The sequence below is a fragment of the Thermothelomyces thermophilus genome, chromosome 7 (genome assembly GCF_000226095.1).
Source record: "Thermothelomyces thermophilus ATCC 42464 chromosome 7, complete sequence".
Lineage (NCBI taxonomy): Eukaryota > Fungi > Ascomycota > Sordariomycetes > Sordariales > Chaetomiaceae > Thermothelomyces > Thermothelomyces thermophilus.
Genome location: NC_016478.1, coordinates 1,398,584 through 1,418,669, shown reverse-complemented (window position 1 = coordinate 1,418,669; position 20,086 = coordinate 1,398,584). Strand labels below are relative to the sequence as shown.

Sequence of the window (20,086 nt, the reverse complement as noted above, 5' to 3'; positions counted from 1 at the left end):
AGTTTTGGATCCTGAATCCTTCAAGATCCACAAAATGCCGACCGAATCTCCTCCATTTTTTCCGCCGACAGAACAAACTCCCCCGTCGGCCTCTTCGTATCCGATACCCTTCCGAGATTTGCTAAAACAAGTTTTCTTACTAGAAGGTCCGAGAAGGAGACGGGCTCGGCGTATGACCGATTCCTTTTTTTAAAGCGATGGAGCCCGAGCGACGGCGGAGAAGACCAGCAGTGTGAGTTGGAATCTTTGAACGGCTTCTAGCCGCACCTATCCCCACGGACTCGGCTTTTCCGACGATCCCAGCTAACCAAGTAACCAAACTCGACAACGGCAGCACCTGCATCCTGTGTCGAAAGCGCAAAATCCGCTGTGACAGGCAACTGCCGTGCAGCAATTGCACGAAATCCAAGAATGCCACGTGCGTATACAAAGACGATCCGCGGGTTCCACGGAAGCAAGGCACTTTTGGCGAAACTGGGCAGACACGCGGCGGATCGGAGGCTGCTGTCGTAAATCCGAGAGCTGCCAGTTCGTCCTCGGAGCCACGGCCGCCAGCAGCAACAACAACAACAACAACAACCACAACAACCACCACCACCACAGACGCCAACACCACCTCCACCGCCATCTACGGCACCGTTGGAAAGTCTGCCTGCAGCTGGTCTCCCGCATCGAAAACCTATGTCAAGCCCACGGGGAAGCCGGCGTCGGAGCAGACCGCATCCGCGGGCGCGGGCGCGAGCTCGGCCAACCCGCCGGTTTCGACCTTGACAAGGAATTCCCTCGTCGAAACCAGGACGCTGAACTTCTCTGGGAATTTCTACTTTCACAGCGAGCACCGCCTGAACAAGCAGTCTCAGTCCGTCACGAGAAGCGTCTCTCACAAGACGCGCTTCTTTGGACAGAGCCACTGGGTCATTTCCATAGGCCTGGTAGGGACAGTTCTTTCTTCATTCCCCGTCAAACCAACAACCCATCGCCCCGTCGAATGTCGGCTAATCAACGAGACCCTCAGCTCGATGACATGATTGATTTTGTGGAGCGCTACCTGCGCGACGAGAGCAAGTCCAGAGTGTTGCACATCGAAAGACGAAGTAAGGAGCTGGGCAGGATCATCAAGAAGCGCCGCGCGCCCCCGTGGCCCTGCCCACTTACCCCCGACTTGCCGGCCAGGGTGGTAGCCGACACGCTGGTTGAGAGCTATCTTAACACAAGCGAGTCCGTCCTGCGCGTGCTGCATATACCCAGCTTTCGGCGCGAGTATGAGGCCGTCTGGGATCCCAGCCACGCCCCCGACCCTGCCTTCCTCGTCCAACTCAAGCTTGTCTTGGCCATTGGGACCACCACCTACGATACCGACTTCTCCCTGCGCCCGTACGCCATGAGATGGGTGTACGAAGGGCAGACGTGGCTCACGGCGCCCGAGTTCAAGCACCGGCTGGGCCTCACGGCCGTCCAAAACTGCATCCTGCTTCACCTTGCTCGCGAAGCAGCGGGTGTAGGCGAAGACATGGCCTGGGCTACCGTCGGAATGACGCTTCGCATAGCTATGTACATGGGTCTGCACCGGGACCCAGCCGGTCTGGGCCCCAGAACAATGACGCCGCTCATAGCCGAGATGCGTCGCCGGCTGTGGAACACGATCCTCGAGCTCGCGCTTCAGTCGAGCCTGAACGCGGGCGGGCCGCCGCTCATCGGCCTGGACGACTTCGACACGGAGCCGCCCGGCAACTTTGACGACGACCAGCTCACCGGCCAGGAGGGCGAAACCCCTAATGTTATTAGCCCGAAGCCGCCCGATCAGTTCACCCAGACCACCATGGCTATTGCTCTCCGCGCCGTGTTCCCTCAGCGTCTTGCCGTCGTCAAGTACCTCAACGACCTCTCCGGGTGCGGGACCTACCAGGAGACGCTCCAGCTCGACGCGCAGCTCCGCGAGGCATGCAAGAACCTCACCCACACCCTGCACGCCTGCCAGGCGACGACGACCGATCGAGGCCCGCCGACCGACCTCGGGCTCCGCATCGTCGACCTCATCCTACGCCGGTACTTTCTCGCCCTTCACCTTCCCTGCTTCGCCCCGGCCATGCAAGATACGGCATTTGCCTTCTCCCGTCGCGTCGTGGTCGAGTCGGCCGTCCGCATCTGGCGCGCCGTCTTCCCGCATCCCTTTGCCCGGTCGCGGCCCGACGCCGACACGGAGGAGTGGGATGCCCTGCAGCGCATCGCCATCAACGGGTCCGGTTTCTTCCGCACCGTGGCTGTGCAGGGGTTCATCTCGATCGCTGTCGAGCTCAAGACGCTCATGCGGGAAGAGGACGGCTTCGGTCTCGGTCCGGTAGAGCCCCGGCCGGACTTGCTGGCGGTCATGGAGGACTTCAAGGCGTGGTCGTGGAAGTGTCTGGAGTCGGGCACGACCAACACCAAGGGGTACTTGGTCGCCTGCATTGTGTGCGCGCAGGTGGATGCTCTGCGGAGGCGGATGACGGAGGAGGACATGTTTGCTCATGTGGTCCGCGTGACCGAAGAGGGCGAGGAGCGCTGTCTTGAGCTGCTGGAGCGCATCGAGGCCAGCACCCGCCCCGCTCAAGAAGCCTTGGATGTCGGGGTCGACGGCATAGGCAGCGGTATGGGTTTCTCGCCGGACTTTGGGATGGAAACTTGGGACTCCATGGTCAGTGGTCGTGATGAGTTCAAACTTGGAATATGGGGCCATCGCTAACGAATCGTATCATTAATTAATTAACAGATTCCAAACGCACTGTTTGACGGGACTGGGCAGGACCCCATCAGCTGGGTGTTCCAAGACGGCTTCGCTTGAATTTATTTAAATCATCATTATTATCATTATCGTCAAGTGTCAACAATTATTAGCAACAGCTTGGCACCCATGATAAAATGCCATATTAATTAATAATGCTAGCCTAATTAAATCTTAACAGGAGTGAGGTGCATGGAGATTTGAAATTCAAAGGCGGAACTGATATAAATCCACTACCTGAATTTTTTTCCCGAATACCTGCTATTCTCACTAACGCCTCGTCTCCGAAGCCCTCGAGATTCTTAAGTGGTGCGGGTTGACTAGATAATTAGGATGAGTAGATACGACTCAGGTTGTGTCAGAAGCTATAGAGCTTCTAAGAGTATTAGCCACATACGTGCCATAGCGTATAAGGCGTCGTTACCAACGCTTTGGCCAGTTCCTTTGTCTATAAATATCAGTCATTTTGTCTCCTTTATAGATAGTTTCAACAAGGCACTGTCTCCTTCGTATAGCCACCTACTATAGACTGCTTTTAACGCTCCCGGAAGCTCATTACTACGTTCGGTAGTTATAAGCCCGGCGCCTTAACTACTCCTCTACCGACGTATCTTTAATATTAGTAGTAGCTTCTTCTATTACGAACTCTCTTACCTTGCTTTAATACGCTTTTGACGACGTATCTGTCTATTATAACCGAGATTCTAGTCGAGACTTCTACATGCCTTATAGGGCCTAGTTCCTAGAACTTGTAATATATTGAACTATAGTTATAGGCTGAATTCGCTAGTATATAGGGATTCGTTAACCCTGATGGTAACCGTAAGCTAGATCTAGAAGTTCTATAGTGCCTAACCTATAAGTAAGCTAGAGATAACCTTATCCTGGCTTCTTAAGAGCAGCTCTTAGAGGGATTGTTACCTTTAATGCCTATAGATCTAATACCTTTTGATATAGCTATTATAGCCAAGTTTATATAACTATAAGACTCCTTTTATAAAAATATCGTATATATTATAGACATTAGTAAGTAGATAGGATAGCTATAATACTAGCTAATATATACTATAGATCCTAAACTCCATAAAGTTATAAAAGTATATAGGAAGAAGGATATTAACCTTATTAGGGGGATTATCTAAGTGCTTTACTCTATATTTACGCTATCTATTATAACGCTCTATATAATAGTTATAGTATAATATATAACTAGTCTTAACGTAGCTAAGCATTTAGGAGTTAATCTATAGTGTTAGATTTGTAACTTTAATATTACCTTCTAGCAAGCTATCTAATATAATATCCTAGAGATATAAGGTATATAAGGACTTTATACCTTTCTTAATACTATCGCTATATATATCTTACTAACTTAGGTAGCAAATAAGAGGATAGAAATCGAGCTTGCTAATAGTATAGAATAGCTACTTCCGGAGCTTAGTTATCACGGAAATATACATGTAGGACGCCGCCTGAGCCGCCTTCCCCGACAAGCCAATGGGACAGCAGGCACAAACGGACTAATCAGGAAAGGATCACGCTTGGCAAAGTGATCTATATGCTATAGGATTACTATCGCAGCCGTGATCCAGACGACAAAGGATCACTAGATAAAGAGTGATCCCAGGATTATATATACATGTAAATAGTCACTCGTTATGGTAGACTCTAAGAGTTCACCAGTGGTAACAATCACAATTACAGTACTCGTACCAAGCATTGCTAATTACTGTAAGAGACAACTCTAAATGTTGTTATAAACCCTTTAGCTTCACCGAATCCCTTAGACGACCTGCCTACCTGTCCTGCTCAATCTACCTTCGTCTGAACCCTTTTAGAAGAAGTCTGAGCTAGGTTTGTCATACGTTGTTACTACTCCCTTTGTTCTGTCATGGTTTAGAATGGAGGTAACCTTGACCTTGATATCGATATAGTTACTAACGTTATAGCTAAATAGCTACTTACCTAGCTTGGTTAACTCTAGTAGCAGATCTAGGAGTTAGACTAGAGAGATAAGGTTACTTAAGCCTAAATTAAGGAACTCGAGAACGGCGAAAAGTACTTATAGAAACTAGTTAACGAGGCCTACATTAAAATCGAAGTACTCGAGACTGCCAAAGCGAGCCGTATTAAGATCGAACTACCTGGCAAATACGGAAGAACCAAGGAGGATCTTATAGGATTCCTAATAAACCTCCGATCCTACTTCTGGCTTAATAATGACAAGTTTCCGGACAATAAAGCTAAAGTCCTCTATATAGCTACGAGACTAGAGGGTAAGGCACTTAGATAGTTTAAGCCTATGTAGAAGGACTATTTTACTAAGGAAGATAAAGACGACCAAGACGCGTTTACGTAGGTAGTCTTCTAATCTTATAACCGTTTCGAAGAAGAGCTTTAGAAGGTTTTTAGCGACAAAGATAAGAAGATTTATATATAAGAAAGACTTGCTAATCTCTAATAGACCAAGTTAGTAGCCTTTTACATTATATAGTTTAGATAGGATATATTTAAGTCTTAGCTTAATAACAAGGCATTAATATAACTATTCTATAATAGCTTAAAGGAAAAGGTCAAAGATAAACTATATAAGTATAACCGACCTAAGACTCTAGACAAATATATTATACAAGCTATTTAAATCGATGATCGACTCTATATATAAGAGTAGTAGAAACGAAGACAAATGTATAGAACCGCGGTTAAGGCTAACGATAAGAAAAAGCGAGTATACGTTAGTACCTTATATAGGATATACCCTAGAGCTATAGATATAGATATAGCATAGAAGTAGGATAAGAAAAAGACGACTAAAGATAAGTCTAATACTACCTACTATAACTACAGAAAGAAAGGGTATTACAAGCGAGAATGTCGAAGCCTAAAGAAAGACTAGAAACTAGTCCTTAGAAAGGAAATTATAGCTATTAACGAAAACACTAAAGATATTATCAAAGTAGCGGCTACGAGCTATAAAGACAGGGGCAGTAATACAGATAGTCTTAGACATAATAACAATAGTAAAGACGAACAAGCACCGTACTCCAAACTGGTCACTATGGACCTAGAGATAGGTCTTGCCGAATGGGATATGGCAGGAGAATATACATTGCCAGTTTCGATTCTCCCGGCCTTGAGATAGTAGGGTTTTACGGTCACGTAGAGGCAGGATAGATTATAGACAACCGATACCTAAGGAATCGAAAAACCTAGACCTAATGTTCTATTCCTCTAGGAACGAATTAAATAGTATCGTAACGAAGTTTTCTGGCTTAATACGGAACTATATAAATAGGATGAACGCTTAATTTGACTTGCCTAATAAAGTAATAAGATAAGGGACGAGATAAGGAAACTCTAATATATTATAGAAACTATCAAAGGGGAATAGCCTGTGATATATAATAGGCCTGATAGCTATATTAAGCATTTTGACGATTAGCAACTTAGCTACGACGTATAGAACCCCGAGTACTAGTTTATACACGCGAACCGCGGAAAAGATAAGTATATGTAGGAAAGCTATTAAAAGAAATACTCCTACCTTAGCATTAGAGTACCTACGGCCTATATATAGTAGGAAGGATTTGGAAAAGAGTTCTAATACCTTCTAGGCGATACTACGTAACTATACCCGTGATATAAGGCACATGTACAAGTGCCTTGGTTCTAGTATATAGCATACGAATGCTAATACTACTTTCGCAACAAATTCGAAAGCAATTACTAGCCGACCTGATAAGGAAATGAGGATAGAAGCCTCCGCCCTGTGGAATAGGTCTATAATATAGGAAATAGAGCAGCCGAATTGCTTTGGAAGATCGAAGCCCGCGATCTAGAAGGCATTACAGTAGTACTAAAACAAACCTAGCCTAGGCACTACGGAATAGGACGAGATATATAGGACTCGTACCGGAGTAACGACTGCCTCTACCACGCGGACGAAAAGAAATCGCGGATCTAGGAGCTTCAGATGAAGCTATAGCACGTATAACAAAAAGCAGAACAGACCTAATGGTGGGAAGCTATAAGTATCTAATGGCTCACGGAAATGAGCACGATCGACAAAGCCGCTATTAGCCGAACAACCGAAAAGGTTAGCACTGACCTAGGAAACGGGTTAGGGCCCTTCGAGGGGCCTAGAAACCATTAACGCCTACGTAGCGGTAGGTAATAGCGTAGTATAGGAGGAACTAGCACAAGAGACTACTATATCGAGACCTCCTAGTAGAAATATAGGAAATCGCCGTAATTTTTAGACGACGGTGGCAAGATAAGCGACTATAGATAATAGTATAATAGGAATAGTACGAAATGCTTGTACTAGTAGATAGTGGAGTAGAGATAAACCTAATTTCGCCGACACTTGTAAATTAGCTATAGATACCCTAGAGAATGAAGCGGAAGTATAGCATAGTCAAAGGGCTATTCCTAATACAATAGGTATATAGGGAGACTAAACCGATTAATATCACTATAGCAAGGAAAACTATAGTAGTTATATTTAGTATTATAGATATAGGCAATAATAAAGATATAATATTAGGGTTACTATAGTATAAAGATTACGACCTAGATATTAGCTAGAAGAATAGTAGCTACCTATAACCCTAAACGGAGTCGTATTTGACTAGCGAGATAGGGAGCATACAAGGATCACGAGCAGACGATGCTTAGGGGAGGGCATGTCCTACAGATCTACCGTAAGAGACAGACAGTGGTAGGCAGACTACTACGGACTCTAGAAGAAGCGGTATAATGATACCGACGTTACAATAGAAGGAACGAGCTAAACCGCCGATAGCTGTTCTCTCTATTAACGAATGCGGAGCACTATAACTAGAGCAGTAGGTTAAGATAGAAGAAATCGCTAGTATCGCTATAGACAGAACCAAGTTCGTATACTATCAGAAAGTCGAGAAACGAGATAAGACTAGGGAAGTACCAAAGGAATACAAAGGACACCTAGCATTTGAACCGAAGTATCTAGAAGGATTACTAGAACACGGCCTATAGGATTACGAGATTAAGCTTAAAGAAGGAGCACGACTAAAGTTCTTTAAGATTTACTATACGAGCTAGGTATAAAACGAAGAACTTAAGCGATACTTAGAGGAGAACCTTTAAAGAGGATATATCTGCCTGTCGACATCGCTAGCAGGCTACCTAATCCTATTTATGCCTAAGAAAGATAGAAAGCTACAGTTATATATCGACTATTAGTAACTTAACGAACAGACCGTAAAAAACCGATACCTGTTACTGCTAATCTCACGGCTCTAAGATCAGTTAGCAGGAGCCTAATATTTTACGTGTCTTGACTTGCTATCGGCCTATAACTATATATAAATTAAAGAAGGCGACAAGTGGAAAACGGCCTTTAGGACACCCTATAGCTACTACAAGTACCTTGTCATGCTATTTAGACTTACAAACGCGCCAGCAACGTTCTAAGCCTTGATTGATCAAGCTATCCGATCCTTTCTTGACAAATTTACGGTATATTATCTCGACGATATACTTATCTTCTCTAAGACGATAGATAAATACTAGAAGCACGTAAAAGTAGTGTTAGACACGTTATACACGTATAAGCTATTAGTTAATAAGGAAAAGAGCGAATTCTACATTAGGAAAACGGTCTTTTTAGGATACAAGATATCCCTAGGACAAATCTAGATAGAACCTTTAAAGATTAAAGCTATTAAGAATTAGCTACAACCGACGTTAGTTACAGAAGTACAAAGCTTTATCGGATTTACAAACTTCTACCGGATGTTTATTAGGAACTTTAGAGCGATTATAAGACCTTTATATAAACTTACTAAGAAGAACGCTAAATTCTAATGGGAAGAGCAATACGAGCAAGCATTTACGTAGATCCGCGACGCTATTACTAAAGATCTAGTACTGGTGCTGCTAGACCCTAAGAAGCCATTTGAGGTAGAAACGGACGCTTCAGATTACGCCATCAGAGGACAGTTAGGATAACGAGACGAACAAGGGAAGCTATATCCTATAGCCTTCTTTTTAAAGAAGCTCGATAGACTATATCTCAATTATTTAATCTACGATAAAGAACTACTTACAATTATCGAAGCTTTTAAGGAATAGTAACTATACCTTAGTAGTATAATTGAACTAGTATAAGTGTATATAGATTATAAGAATTTGCGATACTTTATAACGACGAAAGAACTTAATAGACGATAAATACAATAGGCAGAATTCCTTACGGAATTTAACTTTAAGATCCGTTATAAGAAGGGTAAAGAGAATGTACGAGCAGACGCCTTAAGCTGACGAATAGATTATATAGAAGGACAAACGGAAATAACGCTACCGTTATTTAAGGAACGAATAGACGGAACGCTATATCATAAAACGTAGACACCTGTAGAAGATAACCTACTCGACTTGTTCCTAGAATGTTATATAATCTTTCGAGAAGAAAGGATTAACAAGGCATAGTATTAAGCAACACCCGGACTAGTGGTACCTGACGAAGTGGAAGAAAAAGATAGGAAACTCTAGTACCAAGGTAAAGCGTATATCTACGACAAAGATCAATAGCTACGAATGATTCGAAAGCTTTACGAGTCGAAGCTTAGAGGATATAAAGGAGTTACGAAGACTGTCGTATAAGTTAAGAAACACTACGACTTTCTATAGCTAACGACACAAGTCAAGGAAGTCGTACGGAACTATAATACCTGTAATCGAAGCAAAACGGCACAATATAAGCCGTATAGACTACTTTAGCTACTATTAATAGCTGACAAACTATAGAGTTTAGTTACGATAGACTTTATTACAAAGCTACCAAAATCTAAGGATATAGCTATAGGGGTAATCTACGATAGTATTCTTACTATAGTAGACCGCCTGACTAAATGGGCATACTTCTTTCCCTACAAGGAGTCCTGGACAGCGGAACAGTTAGCAGACGTGATCTATCGGCAAGTCGCATTAGTACACGCTTAGCTACAAGAATAGATTACCGATAGAGACACTAAGTTCGTATCGAAGTTCTAGCAAGCGTTAATACAACGATTAGGCGTTAATAGTAAGCTATTAACGGCATATTACCTATAGACCGACGGATAAACGGAGCGACTAAACTAAGTTATTAAGTAGTACCTTTGTTCTTACGTTAACTACTAGCAAGATAACTAGGTTATACTATTGCTAATAGCATAACTTGCTTACAATATAACACTAATGGAAACGACCAAAGTTATACCGTTCTTTACGAACTATAGATACAAAGCAGACCTTAGGCAAGGGCTAGAGGTTACGGTGCCAAGAGCAGCATTCAAAGTAGAACAAATGTACGCACTATACAAGAAGCTTAAAAAGGAACTTAAGTTTGTTAGAACCAGAATAAAGAACTACTACAATAAATACAGGCTCGAGGGACCTTGCCTAGAGAGGGGAGATAAAGTCTACCTAGTTATATAAAACTTACAAACCAAACGACTAAATACAAAGCTAGACTTTAAGAAGGTCAGACCCTTTGTTATCAAGGAACGAATTTCAACATCTAACTACCGACTATCGTTACCGTCATCTATACGACTACGGACAGATGTTTTTTATATTTCACTTCTCGAACTAGCACCGAAAAATGCCAAGATTGCTACACACATCGAAGTAGAGGACGAAGAGGAAGAATAGGACGTCGAAGAAATTCTGGATTTACGTATTACTAATGGGGAACTGTAGTACCTAGTCAAGTGGCTCGATTTCAGACTAGAAGATAACTTATAGGAACTAGTCAAGAATTTGAACTGCCTTGAGAAACTGGAACAGTTCTACCGGCAGAACCCGGATTGACTAAAGGAAAACCTAGGACAGAATCGAAGACGGCGCCCTAGTTAATAACGTTAACACTACCATTAAGCTATATACCCAGAACTGCCCCCGATTCCTGCTGCTCTACCTCTTCTAATTTATCCAAAGATGTAAGACCCTGGCGAACCATCTCTGACCCCCGAGATAATAACGATTACTTTTGACGACAAATGCGGTCTAAACGAGCTAGAGACTCGTCCAGACGACGCTACGCTTTTGCCAATGAATCGCGGTCGGTACGGAGAGCCTCCTTAGCATCTTGTTCTAATCGGTTAAGGCGCTTCGATTTGTCTATAATATAGGATACTACGGAAGTTAGTATAGGAAAAATATATTAATAAGGGAATACCAATAAGATAAGATTAGAACCCTAGAACTATCGTACAACCTCCTATGACGAATACATTCGCTGTAACGAGAAGAACTCTCCATTATACGATAGTAAAGGCCGCAAGAAAAATAAAAAGAACAAGGCATTACTTCGAACCTTAGTTTGTTAATAGTAGTAGCTAGGGCAATACGCTCCTCGGTCTTTACAGACCTTTTTATCGAATGCTTTGCTATACGAGACATGTTGTCAGTAACATACAGAAGAAAGAGGGAAACACGGGAGATAACTTACTAAGGGTTGTTAGCGCTATTTAAAACGGCCTAAGATAGGCTTTCGGGTCGAAAGCCTTGAAGGAGGGGCATCGTGTCACGGAAATATACATATAGGACGCCGCCTAAGCTGCCTTCCCCGACAAGCTAATGGGATAGTAGGCACAAACAGACTAATTAGGAAAGGATCATGCTTAGCAAAGTGATCTATATGCTATAGGATCACTATCGCAGCCGTGATCTAGACGACAAAGGATTACTAGATGAAGAGTGATCCTAGGATTATATATATATGTAAATAGTCACTTGTTATGGTAGACTCTGGGAGTTTACTAGTGGTAATAATCACAATCATAGTACTCGTACTAAGCATTGCTGATTACTGTGAGAGACAACTCTAAGTGTTGTTGTGAACCCTTTGGCTTCACCGAATCCCTCAGACGACCTGCCTGCCTGTCCCGCTTAATCTACCTTCGTCTGAACCCTTTTAGAAGAAGTCTGAGCTGGGTTCGTCACATTAGTACCCTTATTACGATCGCTAAGATCCTAATTAATAATAATATATAACCTAGAGTCTCTTAGAAGTATAGAATCTTCTTGATAACTTATACGCTGACACTTCCTATAGCTTAGAAGAGTAATAAGGAGAGAGGCGGAGACTTATATAGAGACTCTTATAGTAGTTAGTAGTGTAATATAAGATGTCTCTATAAGTGTCTAAGATATCTATGGGATCTAATGGACTGCTATATACCTAAGTAAGCTATCTATAGTAACAAATAACGCTTATACCTTTCTGATAAGGAGTATAAGAGGATTTGCTAGGAGCTTGACAAACCGAAGTAGGCTAGACTGAAAAATCAACTTATCTTTAAGTAGGGGGAGCTATCCTATTCTAGGTAGTTAGGGGTAGGATACCCTAGTTCCCTTAATACGTTAATTATTAGCCCTTAGCTACTTAGTAAGCTCTTAACTTACTATAGGGCGTTTAGTATAGTTACTCTATAGTGCTATCTTCTCTTGGAAAGTACTTTACTAGACTTATATAGTATGATTTACTTGGTTAACGATAAGAAGTTCCTTTTACCTAGGACGTTTATTAAGGTAGATAATCCTAAGTTTATTAAAGCAGGTATAATAACCTTTCTTATCAATAAGAGGGGCACTTAGGTAATCAAAAACGTTCTAGATAGACTATATAGACCATATACTAAGAGCCTAATACTTAAGGATATCGCTATCATCGAAGGATTCTATATTAATATTATCTTAGAAGCTCTATTACTTAAGGCAGGCGCTTAGTACTATAGCTTAGACTACTTACTACGTTTTAGAACATTAGAAAATAACGTTATCCTTTATAAGCTAAAATGTAAGTATAATCTTACCTTTCTCAAATATAAGCTACTTTTCTATTACTCGAGCTTCCTAGACTATATCTTAATTAGTAAAGCAGGTACTATAAACGTTTATATATCCTTATAGAACGTATTCGCTATATACGGTAGAAGGTCCTAGATATAAGCGTCACCTACTATAAGAAAGGACACTAAGAATCTTTAGCACTTAAGAGCTAGCTACCTCGGACTAGAAGCGTTAAAAGCGCTTATTAATAACGCTAGAAACGTCCGTATCAAGGGGACAACGTATATTAAGTATAAGAGCTACACTTATACTTATATAAGCAAGGTTATCTCTAGGAAAACACTACCTAAGCAAAAGTCTATATGCCTATTCTAGCAAGTAGCCTAAGATCTGTTTGACTATCCCAAAGCGATTAATAGATCGCGATAGCTACTTGTAATTATTAATAAGTATAGTAGAAAGCTCTTCCATTTCCTCCTAACGACGAAGTCGCTAGACCAGATTATAGGAGTTATCTAGAATTTCGAAAGCTAGGTAAGACACTAATATAGGCTTGCTATCTATAAGATTAAGTAGGATAATAATACTATGACGATTAGTTTAGTAGGGTAGGCACCGATATATTACCAAACTTGGGCTATAGAAAGCGGTATTAATCTTAAACTCTTACCTTTATATACCTATAAGCCTAATAGACTAGTAGAGCGAGTAGGGCAAGAGCTAATCTTATGCTTAATCAAGATGCTTAACGGCGCGAATCTACCTATAAAGCTCTAGTCAGAAAGTATATAAGTAGCGATATACTTATATATAATAAGCCTAAGCCGTACTTACTCGTTTAAAACTTTTAATAAAGTACTCTATAGCTAGTTTAAATAGTATTTTCGCTAATATAAACCTAGCTTAACAATTACGTTAACTAGCGACTTATACCTAGACTAGAGTAGCATCTTTATATATAGATACTAGGCGTATATCCCCTATAGGGATAGGGAAGCTAAGTAGTATATAAAGGACTTTAAGGTGCTACCGTATAGGCTAATAAGGTATCTTATAGGATATCGCGTATCTAATATCTATCACGTTTAGATACCTAAGCTTGACAAGGTCATTATAACTTATAACGTTTACTTTAATAAGAAGACTTTCTATCGTCTAGGTAAAGAGCAGCCGATAGAGTTATCGCTAGCGGTAGTAAGCTAGGAAGTTAATTAATTCGATCTTAGCAAAGATTCCTAGGATACCGACTTTCTCTAGGAAGCGTTATAATAGACCCGATAACTAGTAGAAGACTCTATTATAGTAGCTTAGCCGCCTCTATTATAAGAGAGTCTGGTAGTGGACTAACCTTTCTAACAAGGTCAAGACTCGGGGGTAAGGGAGCTCTCTAATACGTAGCCTATAAGCGAGCAATTAGTTTTAGAGACTCTTATAGTAGAGACGTAAGTAACAGATGAACTTACTAAATAGATAGAGAGCTTTAGAGGACTCTTAACCCCTGAATATATACTTAAGCCCTTGGTAACTTGCCCTATGCCGGCTAGTAAAGGGGATATCTACTAGGAAGTAGGAGGGTTTAAATTAGGGCCTTTTTAGTTACTAGCTAGCTAACCAGACGCTAGGGAGAGCAGGGGAGCCGCCGAATCTAGTAAAGGAATACCTTCTATAGGAGAATCTAGCATATATAACGAGTAAACGGAAGAGCTAGAAGTTAGGGATAGTACTACCGATATATCGTACCTAGCTAGGCTAGAGGAGCAGAGCATTAAGCAAAGTCCGGATCAGCTAACGTATCCTCTAGAAGGTAGAAGTAAAGGAAAAGCTATTTAGTGACCTCCTACGAAGAGAGGTAAAGGCAGGAGGAGGGCTTACAAGCCTAGGGACCCTATCCGGTCAAGCAAATAGCTATAAAATAAAGAGAAGGTCAATTACCACTACTTCTTTATCTATATAACTAAGGAACTCTAGTAATAGTTCTATAAGACTTACCTACCTAATCAATAGAAAGCTTACCTAGAGGACTAGAGCATAAGAACAATATATATGGTATTTGCTACCGCTATATAATGGAAGGATGCTATATACCTTAGAGCAGCCCCGAATAAGCCACATTAGTATATTAACGATCTTACTTACGTTCTTACTAACTAGCGAGACCTATATAACCACCCGTTAGAATAATAGTTTAAAGACGCGGCTCGTAAGGAGATATATAACTTAGAGAGCAGGAGAACGTAGAAGATCGTGCTACACGAGCAGGCGAAAGTACGACCTATCCCGTTAAAATAGGTCTTTACGTACAAGTTTGATAAGGACGGTTTCTTAGAGAAATATAAGGCAAGGATCTATATATAAGGAGATCTATAAGACATTAGCTTAGTAAAAAGTACGTACGTAGCTACTCTAGTGGTATAGTCGCTCTATATAATAATAGCGATTGCTATATACTTCGACTTAGAAGTCAAGTAGTTTAATATAGTGTAAGTATTCCTTAACGCCGAACGACCGGAAGACAATCCTATTATCTACGAATTACTAGAAGGATTTAAGTAGCTAGAGAAATGTATAGAGTTATAAAGAGCTCTATACGGCTTAAGAGACTCGCTACTCTTATAGTATAAGGAGTTCTATAAAACGCTATCAGATCTAGGTATAGAACCATCGGGCGAAGAGAAGTACCTCTTCTTAAGCTATAATAAACAAGTCATCCTAATCTTCTATATTAACAACTTCTTAATCTTCTTTTATGAAAGTAACGCTATAGTGGCTAAGCATATAATAGAAAGAATCAAAGCTTAATATAACGTCTATAAGTAAGGTAATATCGGTTAGTTCCTTAGTATTAGGGTGATTCGAGACTAACCTATACGTAAGATATAGTTAGTCTATAACTAATATATTAGAAAGATAGTAAGAAGATATAGACTAGATATACCTAGTATGTACGAGCTAACTTTCTTAAGTTATGAAGAACTTAAGAAGTTCGAAGGGAGCGCTACTAGTATATAGATTAAAGAGTATTAGGAGCTTGTTAGATTAATCCTATACTATATAGTTATACTATATCTAGACGTCGTATACGCCTGTTTAGTACTCTCTTAATACCTGACCAACCTAGGACTAGACTACTTGTTAGAGGTATAAAGAGTAGTAAGATATCTGTTTAGAAGCTCTTACCTATCAATCTAGTATAAAGGAGAGCAAGTGTTAGATAGTCCGACGCTTATAATTACTAGGGACACATTATATATAGATGATCGAGATATATAGTATTTGTTATGGGGATATATCTTCTTCCTGTTCGGAGGTCCTATTATATAGAAGGCGTCGTACTAGGATACCATCATAATGTTAAGTACTAAGGTAGAACTTCTAACGCTCTCCCTTATAGCGAGAGAGGCTATAGCACTTAAAAGGCTATTTACGGATATCGATCTTAAGCTTAGGGAACCCTAGAACATCTACTACGATAATTAGTAAACTATTTGACTAATAATAGCTAAGAACGAATGTATTAATACTTACCTATAGTATATAGACATTTATAATATATAGTTATACTAGGAAGCGGCAAAAGGAACGTTTAAAGCTATATATCTACTAACTAGTCAAATGCTAGTAAATAGGCTTACTAAATGACTTGGCCGATAAGCCTTTAAGCGCTAGAGAGCTCTCCTTAATCTTTAAGATGTTAGTTATAAGCTTATATAACTAAGGGGTAGAAAATAAGTCAAATTTGTCAAACAAAATACCACCTAATACTCCCTATCTACTACTATTAGCCGTCGCTAGGATCAATAGCCTTGCCCTTACCTTTATCCTAGCCAGGCGATAATATAGCGCCTAACGTATCATCGGACATACTAATGTAAGCATTATAAGCCTCTTTGATCTTGCCTAACTAGTAAAAGATATCGTATACTAAGTAGGCGATCTTTGTAAAACGTACAAGTTTAGCCTTATCAAGCTTATACTTCTTTATATTATCTATACTAGCGCGTTTCAAGTTACTCTAAAGAACTATACGTAATTTCTTAAGATCCTATATATAACTGTTAACAAGTTGCCTCTATATTAAAGGTAGAGGTTTAGGATCCAAGGACTTATAAAAGCCTTAGCTTTATCTAGTAAAGCCTTTATTAAATCCTTTGCTAACCTAATATAAGAAGTAGGACTACCGTTATAGTTAGTATAAGCATTATAAGAGCCATTAGACATATAGGCAATTAGCGTATATCTCCTTACACTTATAAGAACCATAGGTACAATGGTAATAGCAGGAGCTAGCGCTAGAATGATTATAACATTTGCCGAAAGAACGTCTTACTAGAGCTAACTATATATACATTCTATAGGGTACCTTATAAAGCTTACTAGTAGTAATGTTACTATATTTAGTTAGCTTGAATGATCTTGACGTGACTAGCAAAGCGCTAGGAAACGGCAAAACTAGCAGAGACAATAGGAACACTTACGGTTTAGAAGCTAGTTTAGAAGCTTTAGCGCGCTTACGCTTTCAAGGCATTATAGGAGTAGGAGTCGACCTACTAGCAGTAGCCATATTCGCGACAGGCACACCCGATAAGTCATCCGTTAATTCGAGCGTAGGAGGCGTCATCCTATTATTATTAATACGATTAAAACTAGTAATACTATCGCTACTACGACTATAATAGCTATATTTAATCTATAGCTTTAAAGGAATCGCTCTACCATACTTGACTCTTTTAGACTTCCAAATATAGAAGGCAGGCCCCTAAAGGAGCTATCAAGGTAAGAGCGATAAAGGACATAACACTAAGAACAGTATCACCACAAAGCGTAGTTAAACGACTATCGCCTTTAACTAGGGGGTATGTCAGAAGCTATAGAGCTTCTAAGAGTATTAGCCATATACGTACCACAGCGTATGAGGCGTCGTTACCAACGCTTTGGCCAGTTCCTTTGTCTATAAATATTAGTCGTTTTGTCTCCTTTGTAGATAGTTTCAACAAGGCATTGTCTCCTTTGTACAGCCACCTACTGTAGACTGCTTTCAACGCTCCCGGAAGCTCATCACTGCGTTCGGCAGGTTGTGTTGTGAATGGTTCCCCTGCAATGGTTGGGCAGCATCAGCTGGGCAGCTTAGCGCGAGGGAACTGCCCAACCGGCACCTTCATCTCCTCAGTAATTAATTATCTTATTGAAGCGAAGCGTCATAACCTTGCGACTTCAGCGGTTCACTCTAGGGTAAAGTTTCGCTAAACCACTCCGGCTTCCAATTCCCGGAGCAGATGATACCTCGGGTCGTCAAATGCAGTTGGTTTGCCGACACTTGTTTTCATTCATTCATTAATTAATTATCTGACATTCGTGACTTCCAGCGTCACAAGTACACAAATTATTAGAATGCTCTCCGACGTCCCGCACACATTCACCAGCCCCTTCCCAGCTAATAACCCACTCAACAACCATGGCGACAACGTCGGCACTTCTCCCAATAATGACGACCCATTTCAATCCCTCTACGACTCCCTCGCCAGCCTCAGCCTAACCATCAACTCGGGCCCTTGGCCGACAACAGACGGGAACTATTATTTCCCCGAAGCAGCTTGTGATAATAATACCACCGCCAACAATAACAACAGCAATCACCCGGTACTACCATCTCGTCCCGCCGCAGCCGCGCACCGGCAGCAGCACGACCGGGCCGCCGCCGTCGTCACCGTCACGCCCGTCTTCCCCCCGGGCGACAACGTCGTCTTTGCCCACTCGTCCTTCTTCACCCGCCCCGCGCCCGCAGCCGGCACCCGCCATTACTACTCCCACTATTCTCCGGGCTTGCCCGCGCCGGCAAGCGTGAGGGCGGAGGTTGCGGCGCGCCTGGCGGCGGCTCGGGGAGGAACAGAAGGAAGTGCTGGTGGTACTGGTGGCGGTGGTGCGTCGGAGGCCAAGCTGGTCCCGTTTCCCGCGCTCGGGCTGCTGGTCAAGTACGGCCCCGAAGGCACCGGCGGCGGTGGCGGCGTCTCGGCTGCGGAGGCGAAGGCGATGCTGCTCGTCCGGAGGGCGCTGATGGCGCCGTCCTTGGCGAGCGGACCGTCCCCGGCCCCGGTGTCGGTGTCGGTGTCGGCACCAGTACCTGAGGTCTTTGGCTGGAGGAGGGACGCGGAGACGGGGGAGCGGTTCGTGTACATGGACCTGCCTCAGGGAGAGATGTTGGAAGACAGGTGGGCCGCGCTGAGCGAGGTGGAGAGGGAGGCGGTGTGCGCGCAGCTGAGGGACGTGGTGGCGGAGTGGAGGAAGTTGAGGCTCGGGGGTGTCGAGTTTGTCGGTATGTGTGGGCCAGAGCGCCCTTATAACCTACTATCCAAACCATGGTTCCCTAACGGGAGCCGGTTCTCCGTTTTGGGTTCCGACAGTATGATGCTTTTTTTTTGTTGTTGTTTCTTCTCTCTCTCTCTCTCTCTCTCTCTCTCTCTCGTCTGCGCAGTTGTCATTGACCGATGTATGTCCTGGAGTAATCATGCTGACTGTATTCCTCGCAGGTAGCGTCGACAACGGACCGTTGCAGGACGAGGTGTTCCGGCGATGCGCGATGGCCGGCGCCCCTCCGGCCGGGCCGTTCCCGACGGTTGCGGCGTTCCACGACTACTTCGTCTCCATGGCGGTCGCCGTCTCTCAGAGCAGGTATGCTGCCGGGTCCGCTGGCGTCGGCGGCGGCGGGCAGGTCCGCTACACGCCGCACCATCTCTTCCCGGAGCGCGTGCCCGTCGTGTTCACCCACGGCGGACTGCACCCGCGCAATATCGTCGTCTCGGCCGGACCGAGGCCGCGCGTCGTGGCGATCCTCGGCTGGGAGCAGGCCGGTTGGTACCCGGCGTACTGGGAGCTCTGCAAGGCGCGGCTGGAGTGCTCGAGACGCGGACGGCTCGGCGGCTGGGAGACCAAGTATCTGCCCTGGATTTTGGACAGTCAGGGGTTGGATGCTGAAATGCAAGGGTGGAGATTAGGGGCGTTGACTCAGTATTGGGACTATTTTGTCGGGTTGATGTAATCAATGAAGCAGCTCAGGCAGGGCCGGCGCTGTCGCCAGGTGCGCTCATCATGCTGATGATTATTAAGTTGCCGTGTTTCCAGTTGACGGGCCGTGGGTCACCATCGTTAAACTTCAGGTTCCAATAGTTAGAGAGATCCTTAGATCCTCAGCCCCGAGGCACTGAGAACGATTGTCAAGACGAGCACAAGATTTGTCCAATAATTACGAGAAAAGTGAGTGCATCGCGGCACTTCCACACTCATATTGGAGATTCAATATTGGCGGCGTCGATGCCAATAAGTTTAGCTTTTGGCAGTCCATCGGTAGTAATAGAGGGACCTACGAAAGCGCCCGAAGAAGGTCCTCGTCAGCCCGAGATTCGCCTTTGCGCCATGGGTTCCGTGGTTCAATATAATTAATGTCGCTCCCTGACCATCTCGTTCGCTAAGGAGAACGGGACTCAAGACGCTCCAGTTCCGTCTAGTGCCTCA

The 20,086-nt window shown here is 43.1% G+C and overlaps 1 protein-coding gene across 1 annotated transcript; it reads left to right on the top strand.

Moving 5' to 3' along the window:
* Positions 1–197: 197 nt before the first annotated feature.
* MYCTH_117478 (uncharacterized protein) lies at positions 198–19,674 on the top strand (the record flags this gene model as incomplete). The annotated part of the gene is made up of 6 exons (XM_003666725.1): positions 198–232; positions 335–875; positions 1,016–2,674; positions 8,477–8,487; positions 18,208–18,890; positions 19,105–19,674. The coding sequence occupies 6 exons, from the start codon at positions 198–200 to the stop codon at positions 19,611–19,613; spliced, it is 3,438 nt and encodes a 1,145-aa protein (XP_003666773.1). The 3' UTR covers positions 19,614–19,674.
* Positions 19,675–20,086: the final 412 nt, after the last annotated feature.